Source organism: Lithobates pipiens, unplaced genomic scaffold (assembly GCF_037356315.1).
Source record: "Lithobates pipiens isolate NorthernLeopardFrog02 unplaced genomic scaffold, aLitPip1_a1.2 Scaffold_16, whole genome shotgun sequence".
NCBI lineage: Eukaryota > Metazoa > Chordata > Amphibia > Anura > Ranidae > Lithobates > Lithobates pipiens.
The window spans coordinates 330,081,162-330,103,917 of record NW_027507748.1 but is presented as its reverse complement, the minus strand read 5'-3'; the positions used below and the strand labels follow the sequence as shown (position 1 = coordinate 330,103,917).

Here is a 22,756-nt window from a genome sequence, read left to right as displayed (position 1 = left end):
TCATGTTCCACAAGCTGCAGCATACTGCCAGGTTTGCTACAGCGATGAAGAGGGAGGGGATGATGAGGGCACTGACTCCACGTGGGTGCCTGGAAGGAGAGAGGAGGAGGAGGAGGAGGAGGAGGAGGAGGAGGCACATGTCCAACGAGGCAGGATGCCCTCCGGGGGCCAGCTTAGGGGCAGCACACCGACTGAATCACACCGCAGAGCTCCGCCTGTGCAGGGCGCTGCCTCTGCGCGTTATTCTAAAAGTTCTTTGGTGTGGGCCTTTTTTGAGACGAGTGCATCAGATCGCACCGCTGCTATTTGCAACATATGTCTCAAGCGTATCTCGCGTGGCCAAAACATCAGCCGCTTGGGCACCACATGCTTGACCAGACATATGTTGACCTGCCATGCAGCTCGTTGGCAAGCGTACCTCAAAGACCCACACCAAAGAACAAAGCGGACCTCTCCTTGCTCCTCATCAGCTGGTATCTCCAACCCCACTAGACCTTCAGTCCTCTCTGAAACCTGCTCTGAGAGGAATGAAGGTGTAGAATTAGGTGTGTCACAGCCAAGCGCTTCCGGGAACTCTGCTAGCGGTACACCCACGTCCGATTATAGCAGGCAAATGTCCCTGCCCCAGCTGCTGGACTGGCGAAAGAAGTTCACTCCCAGCCATCCACATGCCCAGCGGTTGAATGCTAGCTTGGCTAAATTGCTAGCACTTCAACTGCTGCCTTTTCAGTTGGTAGATTCGGCCCCCTTCCGTGAGTTTGTACAATGTGCGGTTCCTCAGTGGCAGGTCCCCAAACGCCACTTTTCTCACGGAAGGCGATTCCGGCTCTCTACCGGCATGTGGAAGGCAATGTCCTTGCCTCGCTGGACAGGGCGGTCAGCGGTAAGGTGCATATTACCGCTGACTCATGGTCCAGCAGGCATGGACAGGGACGTTACCTGTCTTTCACGGCCCATTGGGTCACTCTTCTGGCAGCTGGGAAGGATGCAGGACAAGGTGCAGTAGTGTTGGAGGTTGTTCCGCCACCACGCCTCCAAAATGCTACTATTGGTTGTGACACACCTCTCTCCTCCACCCCCTCCTCTTCTTCTTCCTCCATGGCCTCTTCCAGTGCTCTGTCCTCAGAACCAGCAGTGCTTCGTAGGCGTTCCAGGGGCTACGCAAGTACCCAGGCAAAACGATGCCATGCCGTGCTTGCGCTGGTTTGTTTGGGGGACAGGAGCCACACTGGGGCGGATGTTTTGTCAGCTCTGCAGGGGCAGGCCGGGAGGTGGTTGACGCCACGCCAGCTTAAGCCAGGAATGGTGGTTTGTGACAATGGCACCAACCTCCTCTCCGCCCTCCGACAGGGACAACTGACCCATGTGCCCTGTGTAGCTCACGTCCTTAACCTGGTGGTGCAGCGGTTCTTGGGCAGGTACCCCGGCTTACAGGATGTCCTGAAGCAGGCCAGGAAAGTCTGTGTGCATTTCCGCCGATCATTTAATGCCTGTGCTCGGCTGGCTGAGCTCCAAAAGGAGTTGAACCTGCCCAAGAACCGCCTTATATGTGACATGCCCACCAGATGGAACTCAACGTTTGCCATGCTGCAGCGGCTGCACACGCAGCAGAGGGCCATCAATGAGTACCTGTGCGACTACGGCACCAGGACAGGGTCAGGAGAGCTCGGTTTTTTTCTCACCACGCCAGTGGGGCATGATCAGGGATGCATGCACTGTCCTGTCACCGTTTGAGGAGGCCACAAGGATGGTGAGCAGTGACAGTGCATGCATCAGTGACACTGTACCTCTTGTCCACCTCTTGGAGCATACGCTGCGTGGAATAATGGACAGGGCACTTGAGGCAGAACAGAGGCAGGAAGAGGAGGACTTCCTTGCCTCTCAAGGCCCCCTTTATCCAGACAGTGTTCCTGCTGTGCCACCCATCACACAGGAAGAGGATGAGGAGGAGGAAGAGGAGGAGGAGGATGATTGTGTCAGCATGGAGGTGGAGGCTGGCACTCAGCATCAGCAGCAGCAACAGCAGTCTTGTAGGGATGATTTACAGTCCCAAGAAACACGTGGACTTGTACGTGGCTGGGAGGAGGTAGCTGCGGATCATGTTGTCCTTAGTGACCCAGAGGACTCCGGACCGAATGCCTCAGCTAACCTACGCTGCATGGCCTCCCTGATCCTGCAAAGCCTGCGGAAGGATCCTCGTAGTCTTCGGATCAAGGAGAGGGACCATTACTGGCTGGCCACTCTCCTTGATCCACGGTACAAGGGTAAGGTTGCCGACCTTATCTTGCCATCACAGAGGGAGCAGAGGATGAGACATCTCCGGGAGGCCTTGCAGAAAGGTCTGTGCAACGCGTTCCCAGAGACTGGGAGGTTACAAACTCCTGGTCCTGGACAACGTGTTGCTGAGGCATCGGTCAGAAGGAGCGGTGGAGAAGGTGGCCGTCTGACTGATGCTTTCAGACAATTTTTTAGTCCGCAGCCCCAAGGTATGATCGGTTCCAGCACCCATCGCCAGCGTCTGATTTACATGGTGCAGGAATACCTAGGGGCAAGGTCAGACTTGGACACCTTTCCCACCGAAAATCCTCTGGCTTACTGGGTCTTGAGGATGGATCACTGGCCAGAGCTTGCACAGTATGCAATTGAGCTACTGGCCTGTCCTGCATCCAGCGTTCTTTCGGAACGCACCTTCAGTGCTGCTGGTGGCTTTGTTACCGATCACAGGGTGCGCCTGTCCACCGAATCAGTTGATCGACTGACCTTCATCAAGATGAATCAGTCTTGGATCACCCACAGCTACCAAGCACCTGAAGTTGATGTAACAGAATAATTTTTTTTGAAATATCACATCCCTTCAAGACTGCCTATGCTGATGCTGAGTGACTGTCCTGTTATGTTGATTGTCTATCCTCTTCCTCCTCCGCTGATATGTTGGAAGAACATTTCTGGTTCTGGTTGATGCCATCAGCCCAATTTTTCTGCCCCTGTTTAACAGGGGCGTTTAAGTACAATTTTTGATGCAATGCTTTGCAGCAGGGCTAATTCCTGCAATCAAACAAGAGTATATGGGAGAGGTTGCAGTGTGGTGGCACCAGCACCAGTGCCTAAGGCCCAATTTTTCTGCCCCTGTTTAACAGAGGCGTTTAATTACAATTTTTGATGCAATGCTTTGCAGCAGGGCTAATTCCTGCAATAAAACTAGAGTATATGGAAGAGGTTGCAGTGTGGTGGCACCAGCACCAGTGCCTAAGGCCCAATTTTTATGCCCCTGTTTAACAGGGGCGTTTAAGTACAATTTTTGATGCAATGCTTTGCCGCAGGGCTAATTCCTGCAATAAAAGTAGAGTATATGGGAGAGGTTGCAGTGTGGTGGCACCAGCACCAGTGCCTAAGGCCCAATTTTTCTGCCCCTGTTTAACAGGGGCGTTTAATTACAATTTTTGATGCAATGCTTTGCAGCAGGGCTAATTCCTGCAATAAAACTAGAGTATATGGCAGAGGTTGCAGTGTGGTGGCACCAGCACCAGTGCCTAAGGCCCAATTTTTCTGCCCCTGTTTAACAGGGGCGTTTAAGTACAATTTTTGATGCAATGCTTTGCAGCAGGGCTAATTCCTGCAATAAAACTAGAGTATATGGGAGAGGTTGCAGTGTGGTGGCACCAGCAGCAGTGCCTAAGGCCAAATTTTTCTGCCCCTAATTAACAGGGACATGTAATTACAATTCTTGATATAATATTTCACAGGAGGGCCCCTTCCTGTGCCCACCCAGAGTAACGGTGAGGACTTATAGTGTTGTGGCACCAGCGCCACAACCACCAAAGGTAAATTTTTCTACCACTGTTCAACAATGGCATGTAATTACAATTCTTGATATAATCGTTCACAGCAGGGCGCTCCAGCGCCCACCAAGAGTCACTTTGAGGGCTTACAATGTTGTGGCAAAACCAACACCTTGTTCCGTCATTTCTGCAGAGCATATAGGGCAGGCCCCTACTTTCAAACATCCAACATACAAACATCTCCTACTTGCAAACGGAAGGAGACAACAGCAAGTGAGATGAAAAAAGATGGACGACAAAACAAATTATACAGGGGTGATAACCCTTCCCTATGTTTTCCAAAAAGCTTAAAAATAGTTTTTTTGACTGGAGCTACACTTTAAAAATGTACCAGTTGAAAATTACAAACAGATTCAACTTAACACAACAAACCTACACAGTCCCTGTCTTGTTTGCACCGCCTGTATACTGCTGTTCTGAGTATATAGGGCCTGGGGGCCACACGCATTTCCTTTTTTTAATATGGGTACAGGGTTCCCCTTAATATGCGTACAAGACCCAAATAGGCTGGTAATGGGCAGGGAGGGCTACCCATGCCATTTTTCTCAATGATTTTCAACCATATTGCAGGAACCAGATATAACATTAAAACCGCAAGCAGTTTTAAATGGTGTTATTTCCGTTTAATGTCATTTTGTGCAGGGACTGTTCTAAACACGGGAAACACGTGGCACTTCACAGGCATACTACAGACACCCCCCAGGCACCATATTTAAAGGAATATTTCACTTTTCTTTTCACTTTAATCGTCATTAAAATCAGTGCTCCCGCCAAAACGGCCATTTTTAAAAACATTTTAGGCATTGACCCATGTCCCCTGGGGCAGGAGCCAGGTCCCCAAACCCTTTTTAGGACAGTATCTTGCATATTAGTCGTTAAAATTAGCACTTTTAATTTCAAACGTTCGAGTCCCATAGACTGCAATGGGGTTCTAAAGTTCGTTCGAATTTGGGGTCCGTTCGAAAGTTCTGGTGCGAACCGAACCGGCGGGTGTTCGGCTCATCCCTACCCGACAGTGAGCAGAACTCTTAACACAGGCAGAAATAAAAAAAAGCTTTGTTTTCTTAAAGTGTTGTTATACCCAAAAGCAAAGTGTTAGCTGGAGCTTGGTTTCAATTGGTTAGTGTATTTAAACCTGCTAGTTCATCTAATGCTCTCTTCCTCCCAGACTGACAATGCTGTCCATAAGATCCCCCTGTGTTTCTTCATGCAGAGTGGGGGCACTCTATTGCAGGCGAGTTACTTGGCAGATCACCAGGTGAAAATAGAGGGGAAAAGGCTAAAAAAACTAAAACGAATGCAGCCACCATATTCACAGCTGCCACCGCATCTAATGATTGGTAAGCTGCAATATATATATTGGGTTTAATATTGCTCTAATCTGTATCAGAACATTCAGATGCTAAAACATACTTCAACCTCTAGATATAGCTTCTAATTTCTATTCAGATGTCATACCATTAGTAACTTGTGTCTATTAGGTGTTACACTTTCCCTTATTATATATTTTTTATTATTATAATCCAGGATTTATACAGCACCAAAAGTTTGTGCAGTGCTTTACAAAATGCAGATTCTGCACTCTTCTTTTTTTGCCCGATGATGCATCCCTATAGTATGCCGCCTCAGCTCCCATGGTGGGGTCCGCATCCGCGATCTACCCCGTGCCAGTCACCATGAGCTGCATCTGCTGTTTGGGTTGGTCAGTTTGGTTGGTGAGACGTCTATAGATGTATAATATCTTATACAATTTTACTCTAAAATATGGTATATTACATCTTCACATATATATATAGGAATCTCTGGTGCATCTGCTCCTGACGAGTGGAAAGAATCCACGAAACGCGTCAAGCTATACTTGATGTCACAGCTATATTCTATACGGATTAATCCTCTTTTATTTACTACTAATATTCTACGACATTGTTCATATACCGGCTAATAGACATATACATATCATGTGGGCACATGTGCCAGCCTCGGGCATGTTGCCGTGGCATCTGTATGCCATATTATCAATACATTTATCACTCTTTTTAACACTGTTTCGTTATGTTTGTACCATTCTACTCATCATGTCTATGCCTTGTGCATGCGCTATGTATATATATGAAATTAATAAATACTTGTTATGTTTTTAGATTAATGTCATCAATTGAACATTATATATTCAAATTTACCTCCGCTATCCAATTGCTTCATTTAAAGTCCCAATTACTCCTTAGGCCGCGTACACACGCGGGGACTGTTCGCTCAACTTTGTTCGTCAAACAGTTTCAGCAGACAGTCCGCTCAAAATTAGCATGGACGGACTTGCCCACACACGACGAACGAACAGTCCGCTGAAACCGTGCGCGATGACGTGAACGGCACGTACGACGGGACTAGAAAACGACGTCCTATACACTGCAATGCAACCTTCGGCGTGTAAATTCTTTCTGAGCATGCGCGAGACTTAGTTTGACGAACAAGCCTACACACGGGCGGACTGTCCGCTCAAACCAAGTTTCAGCGGACAGTTTTTCGGAATTTCCGAAAAACTTTGTTCGTCAGACTGTCCGCTGAAACTGTCCGCTGAAGCCCACACACGAGCGGACTGTCCGCCGAAACACTGTTCAGCGGACAAAGTTGAGCGAACAGTCCCCGCGTGTGTACGCTGCCTTAGTCTTTTAGCATATAGACGAACGGTTTTCCTGAAAGAAATTGATTCAGTCAAAAAGATTTAAAGCATGTTCTATTTTTAGGTCTGTCGGAATTTTTGAAGAAAAAAGTCAGATGAAGCCCACACACGATCGGAATATTGGACGGAATGATTCCGTCTGACCTTTTCTGCCAGAAAGTCCAGTTGTGTGTACGCGGCATAAGAGGGAGGGTCGAGCAATACAGAAAATAATTACTGTGGGGGGTGAGCTGGTGGACAAAGTAAAAACACGGGTTCATTTCCTAAAACCGCAGAGTGCAAAATCGAGTTCAGCTCTGCATAGAGACCAATCAGCTTCCAGGTTTTATTGTCAAAGCCTAATTGAACAAGCTAAAGTTAAAAGTTGATTGGTTGCCATGCACAGCTGCACCAGATGTTGCACTCTCCAGTTTTAGTAAATCAACCCCACAGTATATTAGTTATGAGGGATGAGGGAGCTAGAGACCAGGAGCTCTAGAGAGGACCAAAAAGTAAGGATTAGGTTGATATTTTGAAACGAGGTTAGTGATGTAGCCAGGTGCAGTGTTGTGGATGGCTTTCTAAGATGCTATAATTTGGAATCTTACTCGCTGGGTGAGCGAAAGCCAATGGAGAGACTTGCAAAGAGGGGTGGCAGACACTGCACAGTTGGTAAGGTGGATGCGTCTGGCAGCAGCATTCTTAATAGACTGAAGGGGGGATAGCCCATGTAGAGGTAAGTCAATGAGGAGGGAGTTGCAGTATGTTTTTGTATTGTGCATTATATGCAAAAGACATGTACTCGCACTGTGATTATATATATTATATATTATATCTTACCAGCTTGTGTTTGTATTTGCACACACGTTATTGGTTCTTTTTTCAGGTTAAAAAAATTGATGGCTTCTTATCTTCAATCTTATCTATCTTCAAACAAAATAATTTTATTATAAAAAAAAGCCTTTTATTGCAGTTGGATTAAGGCTAGTACCCCTATGAAATTTTCCCTCACGTCTTCTCTTGGGAAAGCATTGTCAGCAGGACAGGAAGAGGGTAAACCCCTGTGCCCTAGATAGCAGTAAATACATGTTAAATCATGCTTAAAGTCTTCTGCTAAATATATGCTTTCTCTCTTTTTTTGTTTTTGTTTTAGGATAGAACATTTTGACTGGACAATACCATTCAGACATACAATTCTACCATCTTTAAACAGCTCTGAATATCTTGGTGAGTACTGTACTGCTATTATTATGCCACAGTCAGGGTGTAATTCACTAAAAAAACAAATAAGTCCACACAAACCTTGATTTGCAGCAAATTGGGTTAATCAATGGTGGACGTTTGTTGTAGGAAACCAATTCGCTGTCTTAGGTGAACCGCGAACCTCAGCTCTGTGGACAAAAGTATCCTCCTATGCTCATTACCATGTGCGTTTACAAACCCCTTCACATTTCTAATGCACAGACTCCAATTCCATGAGTTGCAGAGGATGTAGAGATGTACTGTATATATTTAAAAAATATTTCATGGTACTTCCCAGTGTATGTCATGAATATGCATGCCTAGGCATTTGAGGCATTTAAACCACTACTAAATCACAAAATACCAAATGGATTCTCAAGAATCACCCAGCAAGCCAAATCTTGGTGTCTGTTCCACTAAATCAGGACAAGAGGTATTTTATTCACGTTTAATCTCTAGCATTCACACTACACTACTTAAAGCTGACCCTTAAGGTCTGTATTAGGTCTGGGTAACACTAGTGCTATTTTAGATGCGATTTGAGTCTCACAGAATCACACAGAATTGCATGACAATGGGAATCACATGGAATTTATTCACACAACGAATATTGCTTCATATAAAGAACCATTGGAAAGCCACAAATACATAGCATATAATACATTTTATGTTAAAAACGTGTGTATGCAGCCGTGAAAGCTCAACGCATTTCAGTGATTGTTTCACCTCAAGAGAAGGAGCATACAACATATCTGTGAAGAAAATATATACATAAAACCGAAATGGTCTAATATTAGCCCCATTAACGGGGAAAAGAAAAGAGCAAGAGAAGCCAGGAGGAGGGAAAATATCCATCCCCTACTTACTTGGAGTGTCAACACATAGTACTGAGTGGATGAGAGCCACCTCGAGTGTCTGTCCCAGGAGCTGTGGTGGTAGGGGCACTGATGGTGCACAATAATGACTCAATGGGGGCTATTTACTAAAGGTAAATCCAATCTGCACTACAAGTGCACTGAAAGTGAACTTGGAAGTGCTGTCGCTGTAGATCTGAGGGGAAGCTCTGCTGATTTTATCATCCAATCATGTGCAAGCTAAAGTGCTGTTTTTTAAATTTTACTTGCATGTCACCCTCAGATCTACATCGACTGCACTTCCAAGTGCACTTGCAGTGCACTTGTAGTGCAAAGTGGATTTGCCTTTAGTGAATAACCCCCCAAGTGTCTATAAAATAATGAATATGTGTGGCTGTAGAGAATTGAATGGTGGATAACCATAATTTGTAGACCTATCATGAATGGTGACTAGCAACACATATTCATTATTTTGCAGACACTCATTATTGTGCACCATCAGCGATGACAACATGGGCATCCTCATCTCTATGGCGAGCTGTGGGCTTGCTCTATCCTGGGGGTAAAAAGAAGGAAGAGAGTGCAGTGCCACTCTAAGTGCGATATGTCAGTGTAAAAACTTGAATTTACTTCAAAGGTAGACATTTGAGTAGTGGCAAACAGGCTGTCAGGGTCGTTACCTGGATGGTCGCGGTGCTGCCCGTGTTGGTGCGCGCCGATGTCCTGCGGTGCGTGCCGGGGTGCGTGTTCCTGTGCGTGCGGTGTTGCGTGCTCCTGTGGGCGCTGGTGCGCGTCGGTGTGTGCCCTCACGTGCCCCTGCTGGCGCTGGTGCGCGTCAGCGCGCGCCGTTGCGCGCTGTGGTGGGCACTTCGGGTACCGCTGGTGTGTCTGCCGGCGTTCGGGTGCGCGCGCGCGTGCGGGTGCGCGCGCCTATGCACGCGCCCGTGGCTGCGCGCGCGCGTGCGGGTGCGCGCGCCTATGCACGCGCCCGTGGGTGCGCGCGCGCCCGCGTGCGTCGGCGCGCGCACGTGCGCGGTGCTTGGCGCCAATCGGCCTATTTAGGTCTGCTACTGACATCTCCCAGGTGCTGCCTGATCAACAGCTTCTCGGTTCCTGTCCCGTTGTTCGTATCCTGTGTTCCTGTTTGCTTATCTCCTGACGACCCGGATTTCCTTTGACACCGCTGACCTCTGCCTGCATCTGACCTCGGCCTGTTTGACCTCTCTTTTGCCTGCTCCTTCTGTGCCTCTGCTGCCCGCCTGTTGCCGTACCCTGCCTGCACCCGGACCTGCCTGCTCTGCTCCTGCTCTGTACCCAGTTTGCCTGTGTCCTACCTACACACCTGCTGCCGGAAGCTTCCTGCAAGTCCCTGCTCCTGGAGCCATATCACAGGCTCTCTTACCACTCCGCACTCTCAGCCACCTGTCTGCTCTATCAGGGGTTGTAAGTCGGACACGTACGGGAGACCACCCTCTGCCCAAGCGGACTCATCGGTTCGGTAAGTGCCAGCCTGACAGTATCAGGCAGCCATGACTGAGTCCGGGCAGGGGGCCTCCCCTATGGATGAGTTATGCAGACATTTGGCCGGTCTGACCCAAGCCGTGAAGAGTCTCCAGGATGGCTACTCAAGGTTGGAGGAGCAAGTCCAAGCCTTGTCCTCCTCATCTAACCCTCAAGAAACCTCCCCCACCGGTCTTTCATCTGCACCCTCCGTAGTGATGCTTCCTCCAGAGCCAAGGGTACCTACACCCGAGAGGTTTTCTGGCGATCGCACCAAGTATCGTGCGTTTCGCAACTCTTGCGAACTGTACTTCGCACTGCAGCCCCGGACATTCTCTCTAGAGGCTACCAAGGTGGGCTTTGTAATATCCCTGTTGTCCGGCGAGCCTCAAACCTGGGCCCATCGTTTACTGGAGCAGAAATCTGGAACCCTGGATAGCCTTGACGACTTCTTCTTGGCCATGTCTCAGCTATATGAGGACCCTCAGTTGACTGCGACTGCAGAAGCCGCACTACAATCTCTCCAACAAGGTCGCAGAGCGGCCGAGGACTATGCAGTGGAATTCCGCCGTTGGAGCTCCGACACGGATTGGAATGACGCCGCCTTGCGCCACCAATTCCGGATGGGACTTTCTGACCCCCTTAAGGATGAGTTGGCACGAGTAGGAATACCACAAACCCTGGATGAGTTAGTCAACCTCTCCATTCAGATTGATCGCCGGTTAAGGGAACGCCGGTCGGAGAGGTCCTCCAGCCACTTCTGTCCCACCTGGGTGCTCCCCAAGGTTCCCAGTTCTGCTGGTCAGTTCTCTTCTACCTCTTCTGCTCCCGCTCTGGAAGCTCCGGAACCAATGCAGCTCGGGTTACTTCGGCCCTCGTTGACCCCTGAAGAAAAGCAGCGCAGACGTACCCTTAACTTATGTCTCTACTGTGGTGAACCTGGGCACTATGTCAGGGCTTGCCCCAACAAGACACGTAAGTGTGTTTCCTCTTCCTTCATGTGTGCCTCTGTTCTACGAAAACCCAGTTCTCACCTTGCCCTTCTCCTCACTTTGCAGCTTCCAGGAGGGAGTTTCCCAGTGTCAGCCATCATTGATTCCGGAGCATGCAGCTGCTTTATCGATCTGACTTTCGCTGCCAACCATCACATCTCGCTCATACCTAAGGCTCAGGGGCTTGCTGTACATCTAGCCGATGGCTCCGCTCTTAGTTCCGGTCCTGTCACTCAAGAGACTGTTCCTTTGCTGGCTACTATGGGCACCTGTCACCAGGAGCACCTACGTCTGGATGCCATCTCTTCCCCCTTGTTTCCCATTATCCTGGGGATACCCTGGTTGCAGGCCCACAATCCAAGCATTAACTGGGCCACAGGGGAAATCAAGTTTCTTTCTGATTACTGTCAACAACACTGCCTGGCCCAACCAACATGCAACTCCTCTCAACTTCTCTGTTTGGATGTCGATCCGAAATTGCTTCAGACCGTTCCGGAACCCTACAAGGACTTTGTGGATGTTTTCAGCAAAAAAGGCACAGACACTCTTCCCCCCCACAGGCCTTATGACTGCCCTATTGAACTGTTACCAGGTACTGAAGTCCCCTTTGGGAGAATTTTTCCATTAACGGAGCAGGAGTTAGGCACACTGAAGGAGTATATTGACGAAAACCTAAAAAAAGGGTTTATCCGTCCGTCTACTTCCCCTGCCGGTGCTGGCATTTTTTTTGTCGAAAAAAAGGACCATTCCTTACGCCCCTGCATTGACTATCGGGAATTGAATAAGATAACTGTCAAAAACCGTTACCCTTTACCCCTAGTACCCGAATTGTTCCAGAGGCTGGGGTCTGCAGTCATCTTTTCGAAATTGGATCTTCGTGGAGCTTACAATTTAATCCGTATCCGAGAAGGAGACGAGTGGAAGACAGCGTTCCGTACTCGTTTTGGGCACTACGAGTACCTTGTCATGCCCTTCGGGCTGTGTAATGCACCCGCAACCTTTCAACATTTTGTCAACGACATCTTTCGCGACTACCTGGATCTATACGTAATTGCATACCTGGATGATATCCTAATCTTTTCCTCATCATTGGAAGACCATCGTAGATATGTCCGTAGTGTGCTAGCTCGTCTCAGGGTACACGGGCTTTACGCGAAACTCGAAAAGTGCGAGTTCGAACGCCAGTCCATCCAATTCCTGGGCTTGGTTATATCTGTGGAGGGCATCAAGATGGATCCCCAAAAAGTATCTGCCATCCTGGACTGGCCTGCACCTGTGGACAGGAAGGGCGTGCAACGTTTCGTCGGTTTTTCCAACTTCTACCGGAAATTTATCAGGGGTTTCTCTGCAATTATTGCTCCCATCACCGAACTGACCAGGCAGGGTACCCGATTCTCTTGGACCCCTGAGGCACAGCTGGCCTTCGAAAAACTTAAGATGCTATTCACTTCTGCCTCTATTCTAAAACATCCGGACCCAGCCTTACCCTTCGTTCTTGAAGTGGATGCTTCGGAAATCGCTGTGGGGGCGGTGTTATCCCAGCGGCAGGGTGCCAAGGCCCTTCTTTTTCCGGTGGCGTTCTTTTCTCGCAAACTGTCGTCATCCGAAAGGAACTATGATGTTGGGGACCGAGAACTTCTGGCCATTAAGGCGGCTCTGGAGGAGTGGCGTTATCTATTGGAAGGTGCTGCACCTCCCATCCTGGTTTACACCGACCATAAAAACCTGGAATATTTGAGAACTGCCAAAAGACTTAGACCACGGCAAGCCAGATGGGCTCTTTTTTTTTTCCTGGTTTCAATTCCACATCACCTATAGACCTGGTTCTAAGAATGTCAAGCCGGATGCCCTGTCACGTATGTTTTCTATCCCTGAAGAGACTCGGCCTCCTGATACAATTCTCCCTTCTGGGAACTTCCTGCTCCTCCAAGGGGACCTTATCTCCCGGATCAGACAGGCTTCTGTTGGAATGCCCCCGAGCCCCGAGGTCAGCTGTAGTGAGGGGTTGTTCTGGCATAAAGGCAAGATTGTGGTCCCTGAAGCCTTGAAGGTGAACGTGTTGGAACTCTACCACGACCATAAGATGGCCGGACACTTTGGTACCCTGAAGACTGCCGAACTGATTCAGCGCACCTTCTGGTGGCCTCAACTTCTTAAGGATTGCAAGGACTATGTGGACTCGTGTAGCACTTGCGCCCGAAATAAAAACAGCCGGACACGGGCTTGGGGCCTACTGAAACCTTTGCCTGTCCCTGAGAGACTGTGGAAAATGATTTCGATGGACTTTATCGTGGAACTCCCCCTTTCCGAGGGGTTCTCTACTATCTTTGTTGTCGTAGATAGGCTGTCCAAGATGGCCCACTTCCTCCCGATGAGGGGCACTCCCTCGGCAATGGAGACGGCCAAGATCTTTGTCAAAGAAGCTGTAAGGCTGCATGGGATCCCGGCAAGTATTGTTTCCGATCGAGGCGCCCAATTCACCTCAAGGTTTTGGAGAGCGCTCTGCAGGTCTCTTGAAATTGAATTGGCTTTTTCCTCCGCTTATCACCCCCAGACAAACGGACAAACGGAGAGAATCAATCAGTCCCTGGAGCAGTACATCCGCTGTTTTTCTTCTTTCTCGCAGGATGACTGGGTCTCGCTACTACCCATGGCGGAGTTTGCTTATAACAACTCCTTGCATTCCGCCATCAACCAGACACCGTTCTTTGCCAATTACGGCTTCCACCCAGCCTTCTTGCCCAGCTCAGTCCCAGAATGCCTTGTTCCGGCAGTTTCCGAGACATTGGACTTCTTTTCTAAAAACAACCAACTCCTAAAGGAAACTATGGCTCGGTCCCAGGAATGCTATAAACGGGCGTTTGACAAGAAGAGACGGGGAGAACTCGTTCTGGCGCCCGGCAGCCAAGTATGGTTATCTACAGCCAACCTTAAGATGGCCTGTCCTTCGCGGAAGTTAGGCCCTAAATTCATGGGCCCTTTTTCAGTAAAGAGGAGGATAAACGAAGTTGCATATGAACTTAACCTGCCTGACTCTTTTAGAGTGCACCCGGTCTTTTACGTGACCTTACTGAAGCCCGTTACCCCAAATCCCTTTGCTGACCGCACTACTGACCCACCCGAACCTGTTATAGTGGACAATGAAGAGGAGTTTGAGGTTGAAGCAATCCTTGATTGCAGGAAGAGGGGTAATGTAACCCAGTACCTTATCAAGTGGAAGGGTTATGGACCTGAAGACAACTCCTGGGAACCCGAGGACAATCTACATGCTCAAGAACTTTTGCGGGCCTTCAAGAACCGCCAGGTTTCCAGATCGGCTCACCTGGGCAGCCGGAGTCTGCCCTTAGGGAGGGGGCACTGTCAGGGTCGTTACCTGGATGGTCGCGGTGCTGCCCGTGTTGGTGCGTGCCGATGTCCTGCGGTGCGTGCTGGGGTGCGTGTTCCTGTGCGTGCGGTGTTACGCGCTCCTGTGGGCGCTGGTGCGCGTCGGTGTGTGCCCTCACGTGCCCCTGCTGGCGCTGGTGCGCGCCAGCGCGCGCCGTTGGGCGCTGTGGTGGGCACTTCGGGTACCGCTGGTGTGTCTGCCGGCGTTCGGGTGCGCGCGCGCGTGCGGGTGCGCGCGCGCACGCGCGTCGGCGCGCGCACGTGCGCGGTGCTTGGCGCCAATCGGCCTATTTAGGTCTGCTACTGACATCTCCCAGGTGCTGCCTGATCAACAGCTTCTCGGTTCCTGTCCCGTTGTTCGTATCCTGTGTTCCTGTTTGCTTATCTCCTGACGACCCGGCTTTCCTTTGACACCGCTGACCTCTGCCTGCATCTGACCTCGGCCTGTTTGACCTCTCTTTTGCCTGCTCCTTCTGTGCCTCTGCTGCCCGCCTGTTGCCGTACCCTGCCTGCACCCGGACCTGCCTGCTCTGCTCCTGCTCTGTACCCAGTTTGCCTGTGTCCTACCTACACACCTGCTGCCGGAAGCTTCCTGCAAGTCCCTGCTCCTGGAGCCATATCACAGGCTCTCTTACCACTCCGCACTCTCAGCCACCTGTCTGCTCTATCAGGGTTTGTAAGTCGGACACGTATGGGAGACCACCCTCTGCCCAAGCGGACTCATCGGTTCGGTAAGTGCCAGCCTGACACAGGCATTTGTAGTGGCAAACAGGCATCCATGCTCCTTCATCAGGCATGATGAAGGAGCACGCATGCTCCAAACAAGAGCTCAATCACGCCCCCTGTTCACAAGGACCTGACGTGCCTGCTGACATGCCTTCCTGATGTGCGTGCTGTGATACTCTCCAGCCTTGGCGCTAAGGACACCACTGAAGTAAATGAAAGTTTTTACACTGACATATTGCACTTAGAGTGGCGCTGCTCTCTCTTCTTTCTTCTCATTGCTATAGAGTCTACTCTGCTATCCTGAGCTGGCTGCCGCTACCAACACTGACCAGAACCTTTAACACAAGTCTGGATCCAGAAGGAAATGAACTTAGCCTCCAAATACTAACTGGACTTTCATTATTGTTTTATATATATCTCACTAGCTGGTACTGCTAGTGCTCCATTCTACCCTCCTTACTGTCTATCCTGGGGGTCCCTACCACCACCGCTCACGGGACAAACACTCCAGATGGCCCTCACCAACTCAGTACTGCATGTTGACACTCCGAGCCTCCATGTAAGTAGGGGGATGGATATTTTTCTTCCTCCTGGCTTCTCTTGCTCTTTTTTTTCCCTGTTAATGGGGCTAATATATCAGTACAATATCTTTTCAAAAGATATTGGCTCAAAGGTACAATAGGTGGATAATAGAGCAGGTACATGAATGAATGGAGCATACAACAGAACTACTTACAAGTTATTACAATAGGTTAAATAAGGTAAAACTGTAGAGTAAAAGAAAAGAACAGCAAACAACAACAAAAACATAAAAGAGCGTACTTCGCAAGTTGTACAAAAAATTTCAAAAGGATGAAACCTGTGTGCTTTTATGACAAAATAAAAAGCTGATAAGCATTTATCCAGACATAGTAGCCAGGGCCGTCTTTAATATTGATTGGACCCTGGGCAAACATTGCCTTTTGGTCCCCCCCACCGACTTAAAATCAGGTCAGGCAGCAATTGAGATTGGTTGCCAGAGGTTAGAGCATATCATTACTGCTCATTGACTGGATGCTATAGGTTACAGGAAACATTACGACTCATCAATTTGTTTTTAGTTTTTAGACATTACAGCACATCATTTCTGCTAACCAATTGGTTGCTAGAGCCTACTGCACATCCTCAGCGCTCACTGATTGGTTGCTAGAGGTTACATACTTACTGCTCACTCATTGGTTGCTAGAGGTTACATGTTTACTGCTCACTGATTGGTTGCTAGAGGTTACTGTGCATCATTACCGCTTACTTATTGGTTGCTAGAGGTCACAGCACATCAATACAGCTCACTGATTGGTTGCTGACGGTTACAGCACATCATCTCCTCACTGCCTACACACCATGGACTGGACAGATGAGGAGACTCCCCAATAGACAGAAAATTTCTAGAACTTTAGCAATGAGCAGAGTAGAGCACACACAGCTATGAAGGTTAACTGAGTGCAGCTAGGAACAGAGCCCAATAGGAGCAGTATCCCTGAGGACAGGCTACCAGAAATAAATGACTAGTTATGCCACCTGCAGTAGAGCAGTGTGGAGGGGTGAGCTATGTATGGAGTGCAGGGTTAAGGGATGCGCTATGGACAGAGTGCAGAATTTAGGGGTGAGCTGTGTACAGAGTGCAGGATTTAGGGGTGAGCTGTGTACAGAGTGCAGGTTTTAGGGGTGAACTGTGTACGGAGTGCAGAATTAAGGGATGAGCTATATAGAGGGTGCAGGATTTAGGGGTGAGCTGTGTATAGAGTGCAGGGTTTAGGGGTGAGCTATATACAGGGTGCAGGATTTAGGGGTGAACTGTGTACAGAGTGCAGGATTGAAGGGGTGAGCTGTGTATGGAGTGCAGAATTGAGGAGTGAGCTGTGTATAGAGTGCAGAGTTTAGGGGTGAGCTGTGTATGGAGTGCAGGAATGAGGGGTGAGCTATATACAGGGTGCAGGATTTAGGGGTGAACTGTTTACGGAGTGCAAGATTGAGGGCTGAGCTGTGTATAGAGTGCAGAGTTTAGGGGTGAGCTGTGTACGGAGTGCAGGATTGAGGGGTGAGCTATATACAGGGTACAGGATTTAGGGATGAGCTGTGTACAGAGTGCAGGATTGAGGGGTGAGCTGTGTATGGAGTTCAGGATTGTGGGGTGAGCTGTGTATAGAGTGCAGAGTTTAGGGGTGAGCTGTGTGCGGAGTGCAGGAATGAGGAGTGAGCTATATACAGGGTGCAGGATTGTACACAGCTCACCCCTAAATTCTGCACTCTGTCCATAGCGCATCCCTTAACCCTGCACTTCATACATAGCTCCCCCCTCTACACTGCTCTACTGAAGGTGGCATAACTAGTCATTTATTTATGGTAGCCTGTCCTCAGGGATACTGCTCCTATTGGGCTATGTTCCTAGCTGCACTCAGTTAACCTTCATAGCTGTGTGTGCTCTACTCTGCTCATTGCTAATGTTCTAGAAATTTGTGAATGTCCTCTTTGTCGTCATGCATGCTGTAAGGTTTTCCAGCTCCTTTTTTGGGCTTACCCAAACAATATAGTGCAAGGGCCTGCCTGATTATCTACGAATTTAAACTTCTTTGTTTCCTCTCCTATTATATTGATTGGTTAAATCATAATGTAAAAATGTGCTGCAATTTGGGCAGTGTGTATGAAGCTTTAGATTATGACACGTCTTACCTGTCCACTGGGCTGGCAATAATGTAAGTAAGGAGCTTAAACAAACCAACATCTTTGTGTATAACAGGGCCGTTTTTAAGGCAGCACAAAAGGGGCAGCTGCCCGGAGCCCCATCATTGTAGTGGGGCCCAAAGCAGCTGCCTAATACTTGCCAACAATCCTAGTTTAAATTCCCTTATCCCTTGAAGTTTTAGTCCCATGCTGTGTCCCGATATCTCAGTGTAAACTTCTGCTGCTGCTGCCCAGCTCTGCCCTATTGCCATGTACAGATGACTCACCTGCAGACCCTGTGTTTACATGTAAATAACCTGCATTGATATATAAATAGTGACAGCATTAATATGTATATTGTCGTGGACCGTGACGTCCACCATCACTTCTGCTGAATGCTGCCCACTGGGGAGGTAAAGGAGCATGTTTGAAAGTCCTGTCTACAATTGTGGTCATTAAGCTTAACATCATGTTTTGCAAAAGTAAGCAAATTGGAGGTAGATTCTTCAAAATAACATGGTGCCACAGCACCCTGAATTTTGGTGCATGAGATTATACAGGCAGGCAGTGAGGAGATAACCTTTAACAACCAATCAGTCAGCAGTAATGCTATGCACTAACCTCTTGCAACCAATTAATGAGCAGTAATAATGTAAAGTAACCTCTAACAACCAATTAGTGAGTGGTATAGATGTTCAGTAACCTCTAGCATTCAATCAGTGAGCAGTATTGATATACAGCAATCTCTAGCAACCAATCAACAAGCAGAAGTCATGTTCTGTAACCTCTAGAAAATAACAGTGAGTAACCTCTGGCAACCAATCGCAATCGCTGCCTGATCTGATTCAGTAAACTGATTTTGAGTATAACTGCTATTTATTGTATGTCTCAAAGCATGCGGAGAGCGAAATTGCATGGAAGACGGGGCCCAAGAAAATGTTTGCCCCGGGTCCAGTCAATATTAAAGATGGCCCTGGTGTATAACATGTATGTTTTGTAGTATTTCTCCTTTTTTGGGGGTAAATAGGCATGTTTAAAACCATAAAGCCCCATACACACTATCAGATTTTCTGCTGATTTTTTCCATCAGATTTACCAAAACCATATAACATGAGGTCAAACCTTAGGGGTTTCAATGTGTATGCAATCAGGCAGGCCCTTGTACTACATGGTTTTGGTAAACCTGAAGGAAAAAATCAGCAGACAATCTGATAGTGTGTATGGGGCTTTAGATACACATCAAAAACTCAGTAACTTCCAAAGTTCTAGTTTGGTAAAGTGAAGGGCAACCGAGACATTAGTATCCCAAGACTGTGTGGATGTTGCCTTCCTCAGATTGGCTGAGATCACCCCCCTAAAAGCCAAAATTTGAAGCCACGTACTCGTAGTGACTTACCAATTAAATTTACCCCATGATCCCATTCCTAAAATGTGTGTAGTTACAAACAGCAATTTTTCGAATCCCCCAAATCACACAGTGTGTAAACATGTGCTATCTCCCATCACAGGTATCAATGGACGCATTTTGAGGGTGCAACCCCTTCCTCAAAACTAAAATAGCTCTGATGAAGGGGTTGCACCCCCAAAATGCATCCATTGATACCCATGATGAGAGATAGCACATGTTTCCACACTGTGTGATTTGGGGGATTTGAAAAATTGCTGTTTGTAACTACACACATTTTAGGAATGGGATCATGAGGGAAATCATAATGGTAAGCCCCAATTTGCGTGCACCTTCAAATTTTGGGTTTTAGATTAGAAAAAAAAAACAGATAAACTTTGGCATTCACATTAGTTAGGACAGTGTTTCTCAACTCCCCTTATCAAAAGATGCAAACCCACGTCATGTTTTCTGGATTTCTTGAATTTGGCACAAGTGATGTTATCAGTTTCACTGCCTTAGTAATTTGCACAGTCGTTTAGACTAAGTAAAATCTAGAAAACATGACTCCGTGGTGCACTTAGAGGAGTGGAGTGGAGAAACACTGAGTTCTGTTCCTAAACTTTCACATTTCAAAGTCCAAAAAAGCTGGAAATAAGTAATGACAAACATTAGCCAACAAGTGGAACAACAATCTTCAGACCAGTCAAGAGGAAATTAGAATTTTGCTATCATGTCAACAAAATCTCTGATTCTGCACTGTAAAGCAGTAGCAGCCTCCTTGATTTGGTCCAGTTCCTTGCAACACTGCAACATATCAGCACTCGTTCTGCCAATAGTACAACATGGAAGATCATGACCTAGTAAGAAGAGTAAAAACTATTAAGGGAACGATGGTCAAGTGGCTGAGGCCCTAAATAGTGAGTTATGGTCAAGTTAATAGTAAACTAAATGAAATACTTACCTACCCAGTTTATCGTTGGTTGCAACCTGCTTGCCCTTCAGACACCTACACTAATATTAACGTACACACTGCAACTACTCTATAATCTTGGCCCTGGTGCCTGGGTCTCCCAAACTCGGGTACCTAGCAACACTAAGAGATCCTTCCACCTCTTCCTTCTCCATGCTAATTTTAAGGCACTACATACTTTGCTAATGTGTGGAGTGGGTGTTTGGTTTAGACAACTAAACACTCGACATGTCAATACATTCAAAGCAATATTAGAAGAATACTTATTTGTGCAAACAGGCTCCCGAAAAACTTTCTTCCTGTTCTGGTTCACTTTAGCCCTCACTGTGACTCATGTCTGGGGATTTGGTGTCAACAATTCCAATGTCTGTGCTGGGTCCAGGAGACAGATCCCATGGCTCCAAAGACAGATAGATCTTGGGGGATCTCACTACACTCAGTTTCCTCTAAAAAGATACAATACAACATTCATGAATCCTCCCCAAGTCCCATCTGTTTTTAGCATACATTTTTCTACATTAATTGACCAACCTTGCGCTTGGTCTGGTGTAAAAGTTTGGTCCTCACTAGTGTACTCCACCATGCTGGACTCTGGAGGATTTTCTGGGAAAATGCATAAAAAAGTGAAGGTGATGGCATTTTCCCCCGAGGGCAAACACTTGACAACTGCCAACATTGAAAAAGTCCTGCAGTTGCCCCCCACCCCTCTTGTCTCCTATGGGATATGGAATATATGGCGACCATCATAGCAGGCATGACTCTGTGTGACTGGGAGCCCCGGGGCCTCTCCTCTACCCATGTCTACACTGGCAAGGCTGCATTAATTGGCACTGATGAGCCAGGCAGCAACCAGAAAGTGTTCTTTAACCCTCAAGTTCTGCCCTAAGCCCATGGCCTTTGGCCCACCTAGAAACACCCCTGTCTGTGGCTAAATGGGTGTGTTTGAAGTTGTCACTTACCTTTTTTGGGGGAAGATGGTCTTGTTGTTTCCTATGTTGGGGCCTGAGCGAAGGGAGGGATGTTGGCTTGGCTGGAGCATCCTTTTTTTGTGTCTCCCTGTTGAAAGATAAAAAAGACAATAAGTACAAAACAGAAATGAATCTCCAAAAACATTACCAAATTAGAATTGCCATATATGCTTTATATTTACCTTCATCTTTGGAATCCCAAGTCATACAAACAAAGATTTTCTAAGCTTATATAGAATTCTCTATAGCTACTTTGAGCAAGAACGTATACAGACAGCTAATTTACACATATACATATTGTTTAGATACAACTATTCCTGTTTTTTGAAGGATATAATGTATGTGCTCCAGCTGGTCTTGTTCCCGGTGTTTAAGATTGTTTCCAGATTTGGTCCTTTGATTGGTCCATCGAAAATTCTTTCTTTAAAACAACGATTACCTTATTCAAAATGAAGTCTTTTCGACTGTTGGGCCTCTGATAATTCTGCAGCTTGCAATCCTAATTGTGCTTCTCCAGAATGCACACCATCTCCACCATCTCACCCTTGCTCATTGGTGTGGCTTTTCCCCTCCTATTAGCTCCACCACCGCAGGGCTAGCTGCAACTCTGCGAATCCGCCATGTTCTGCATGAAAGTTTCACCATGTGTGTCGCATGCAGGATAGGAGAGGTGTTCATGCCCCAGCGTCATGATGCACGTGAGAGCGGAGTTGGACGCATGCGCAGTGTATATTAACCCAGAACGCACGTTCAGTGGAACAGCCATAGGAATGATCTGTGAGTGGAGAATGATCAGTCAGCAATGTTCAAAAGAAGGCAGAAAATTAAGGTACAATCGGAAATTGGGGCATAGGTGGTTAGTGGCCTATACTGGTTAGATTGGGGCCAACATGGAGGATTAATGGGCTATACTGCTTAGATTGAGGCCTATATTGGGACCAGCTTATGGGTTTAGCCAGACATTATGGTTAGTCTTGTGTTCTGTCTTGCAGACATCATATCATGAATGACAAGTTCACATCACCGGACTTTCTGCCCCATTTTATTGATATGTACCGGAAGGTGCCCTGTCTATGGTGGGTTAAGAGCAAAGACTACTCTAATAAAAAACTAAGGTTCGCAGGATTGGAGAAACTGGCCCAATTGTGCAAACCAGTTTACCCCAAGGCAGACCCCAGCTATGTCTGCCAAAAGATTGCAAACCTCCGTACCACCTTTAAAAGGGAACTTAAGATCCAGGAATCAGAGAGGTCAGGAGCAGCAGCAGATGACTTCTATGTACCGAGGCTCTGGTACTATGACAGCCTGCAGTTTCTGACAGACCAGACTGAACCCAGGCCATCAATGTCTACCCTGCCTTTTACCTCTGCTGAGGGCACAGCTCCTGATGCTCAAGATGAATATGTGGAAGAGCTCATCTTGACACAGGTATAGCATTGTTGAACATATTTGGATCCAAAAATAAAATGATGATAACTATATGTTATTGGAAAAATATTTCTGCTTTAACAAAGTGGTTTCCATATCAATACAAA

General features: G+C 47.5%; 1 protein-coding gene across 1 annotated transcript in view; it reads left to right on the top strand.

The window, feature by feature from the left end:
* LOC143984363 (putative transmembrane protein 244) overlaps positions 1-22,756 on the top strand; it is a 57,246-nt gene that overhangs the window by 2,138 nt on the left and 32,352 nt on the right. The window contains exon 2 of the mRNA XM_077484592.1: positions 7,652-7,725. Coding sequence (XP_077340718.1) covers positions 7,652-7,725 — 74 coding nt within the window. The remainder of the gene's footprint in view (positions 1-7,651; positions 7,726-22,756) is intronic.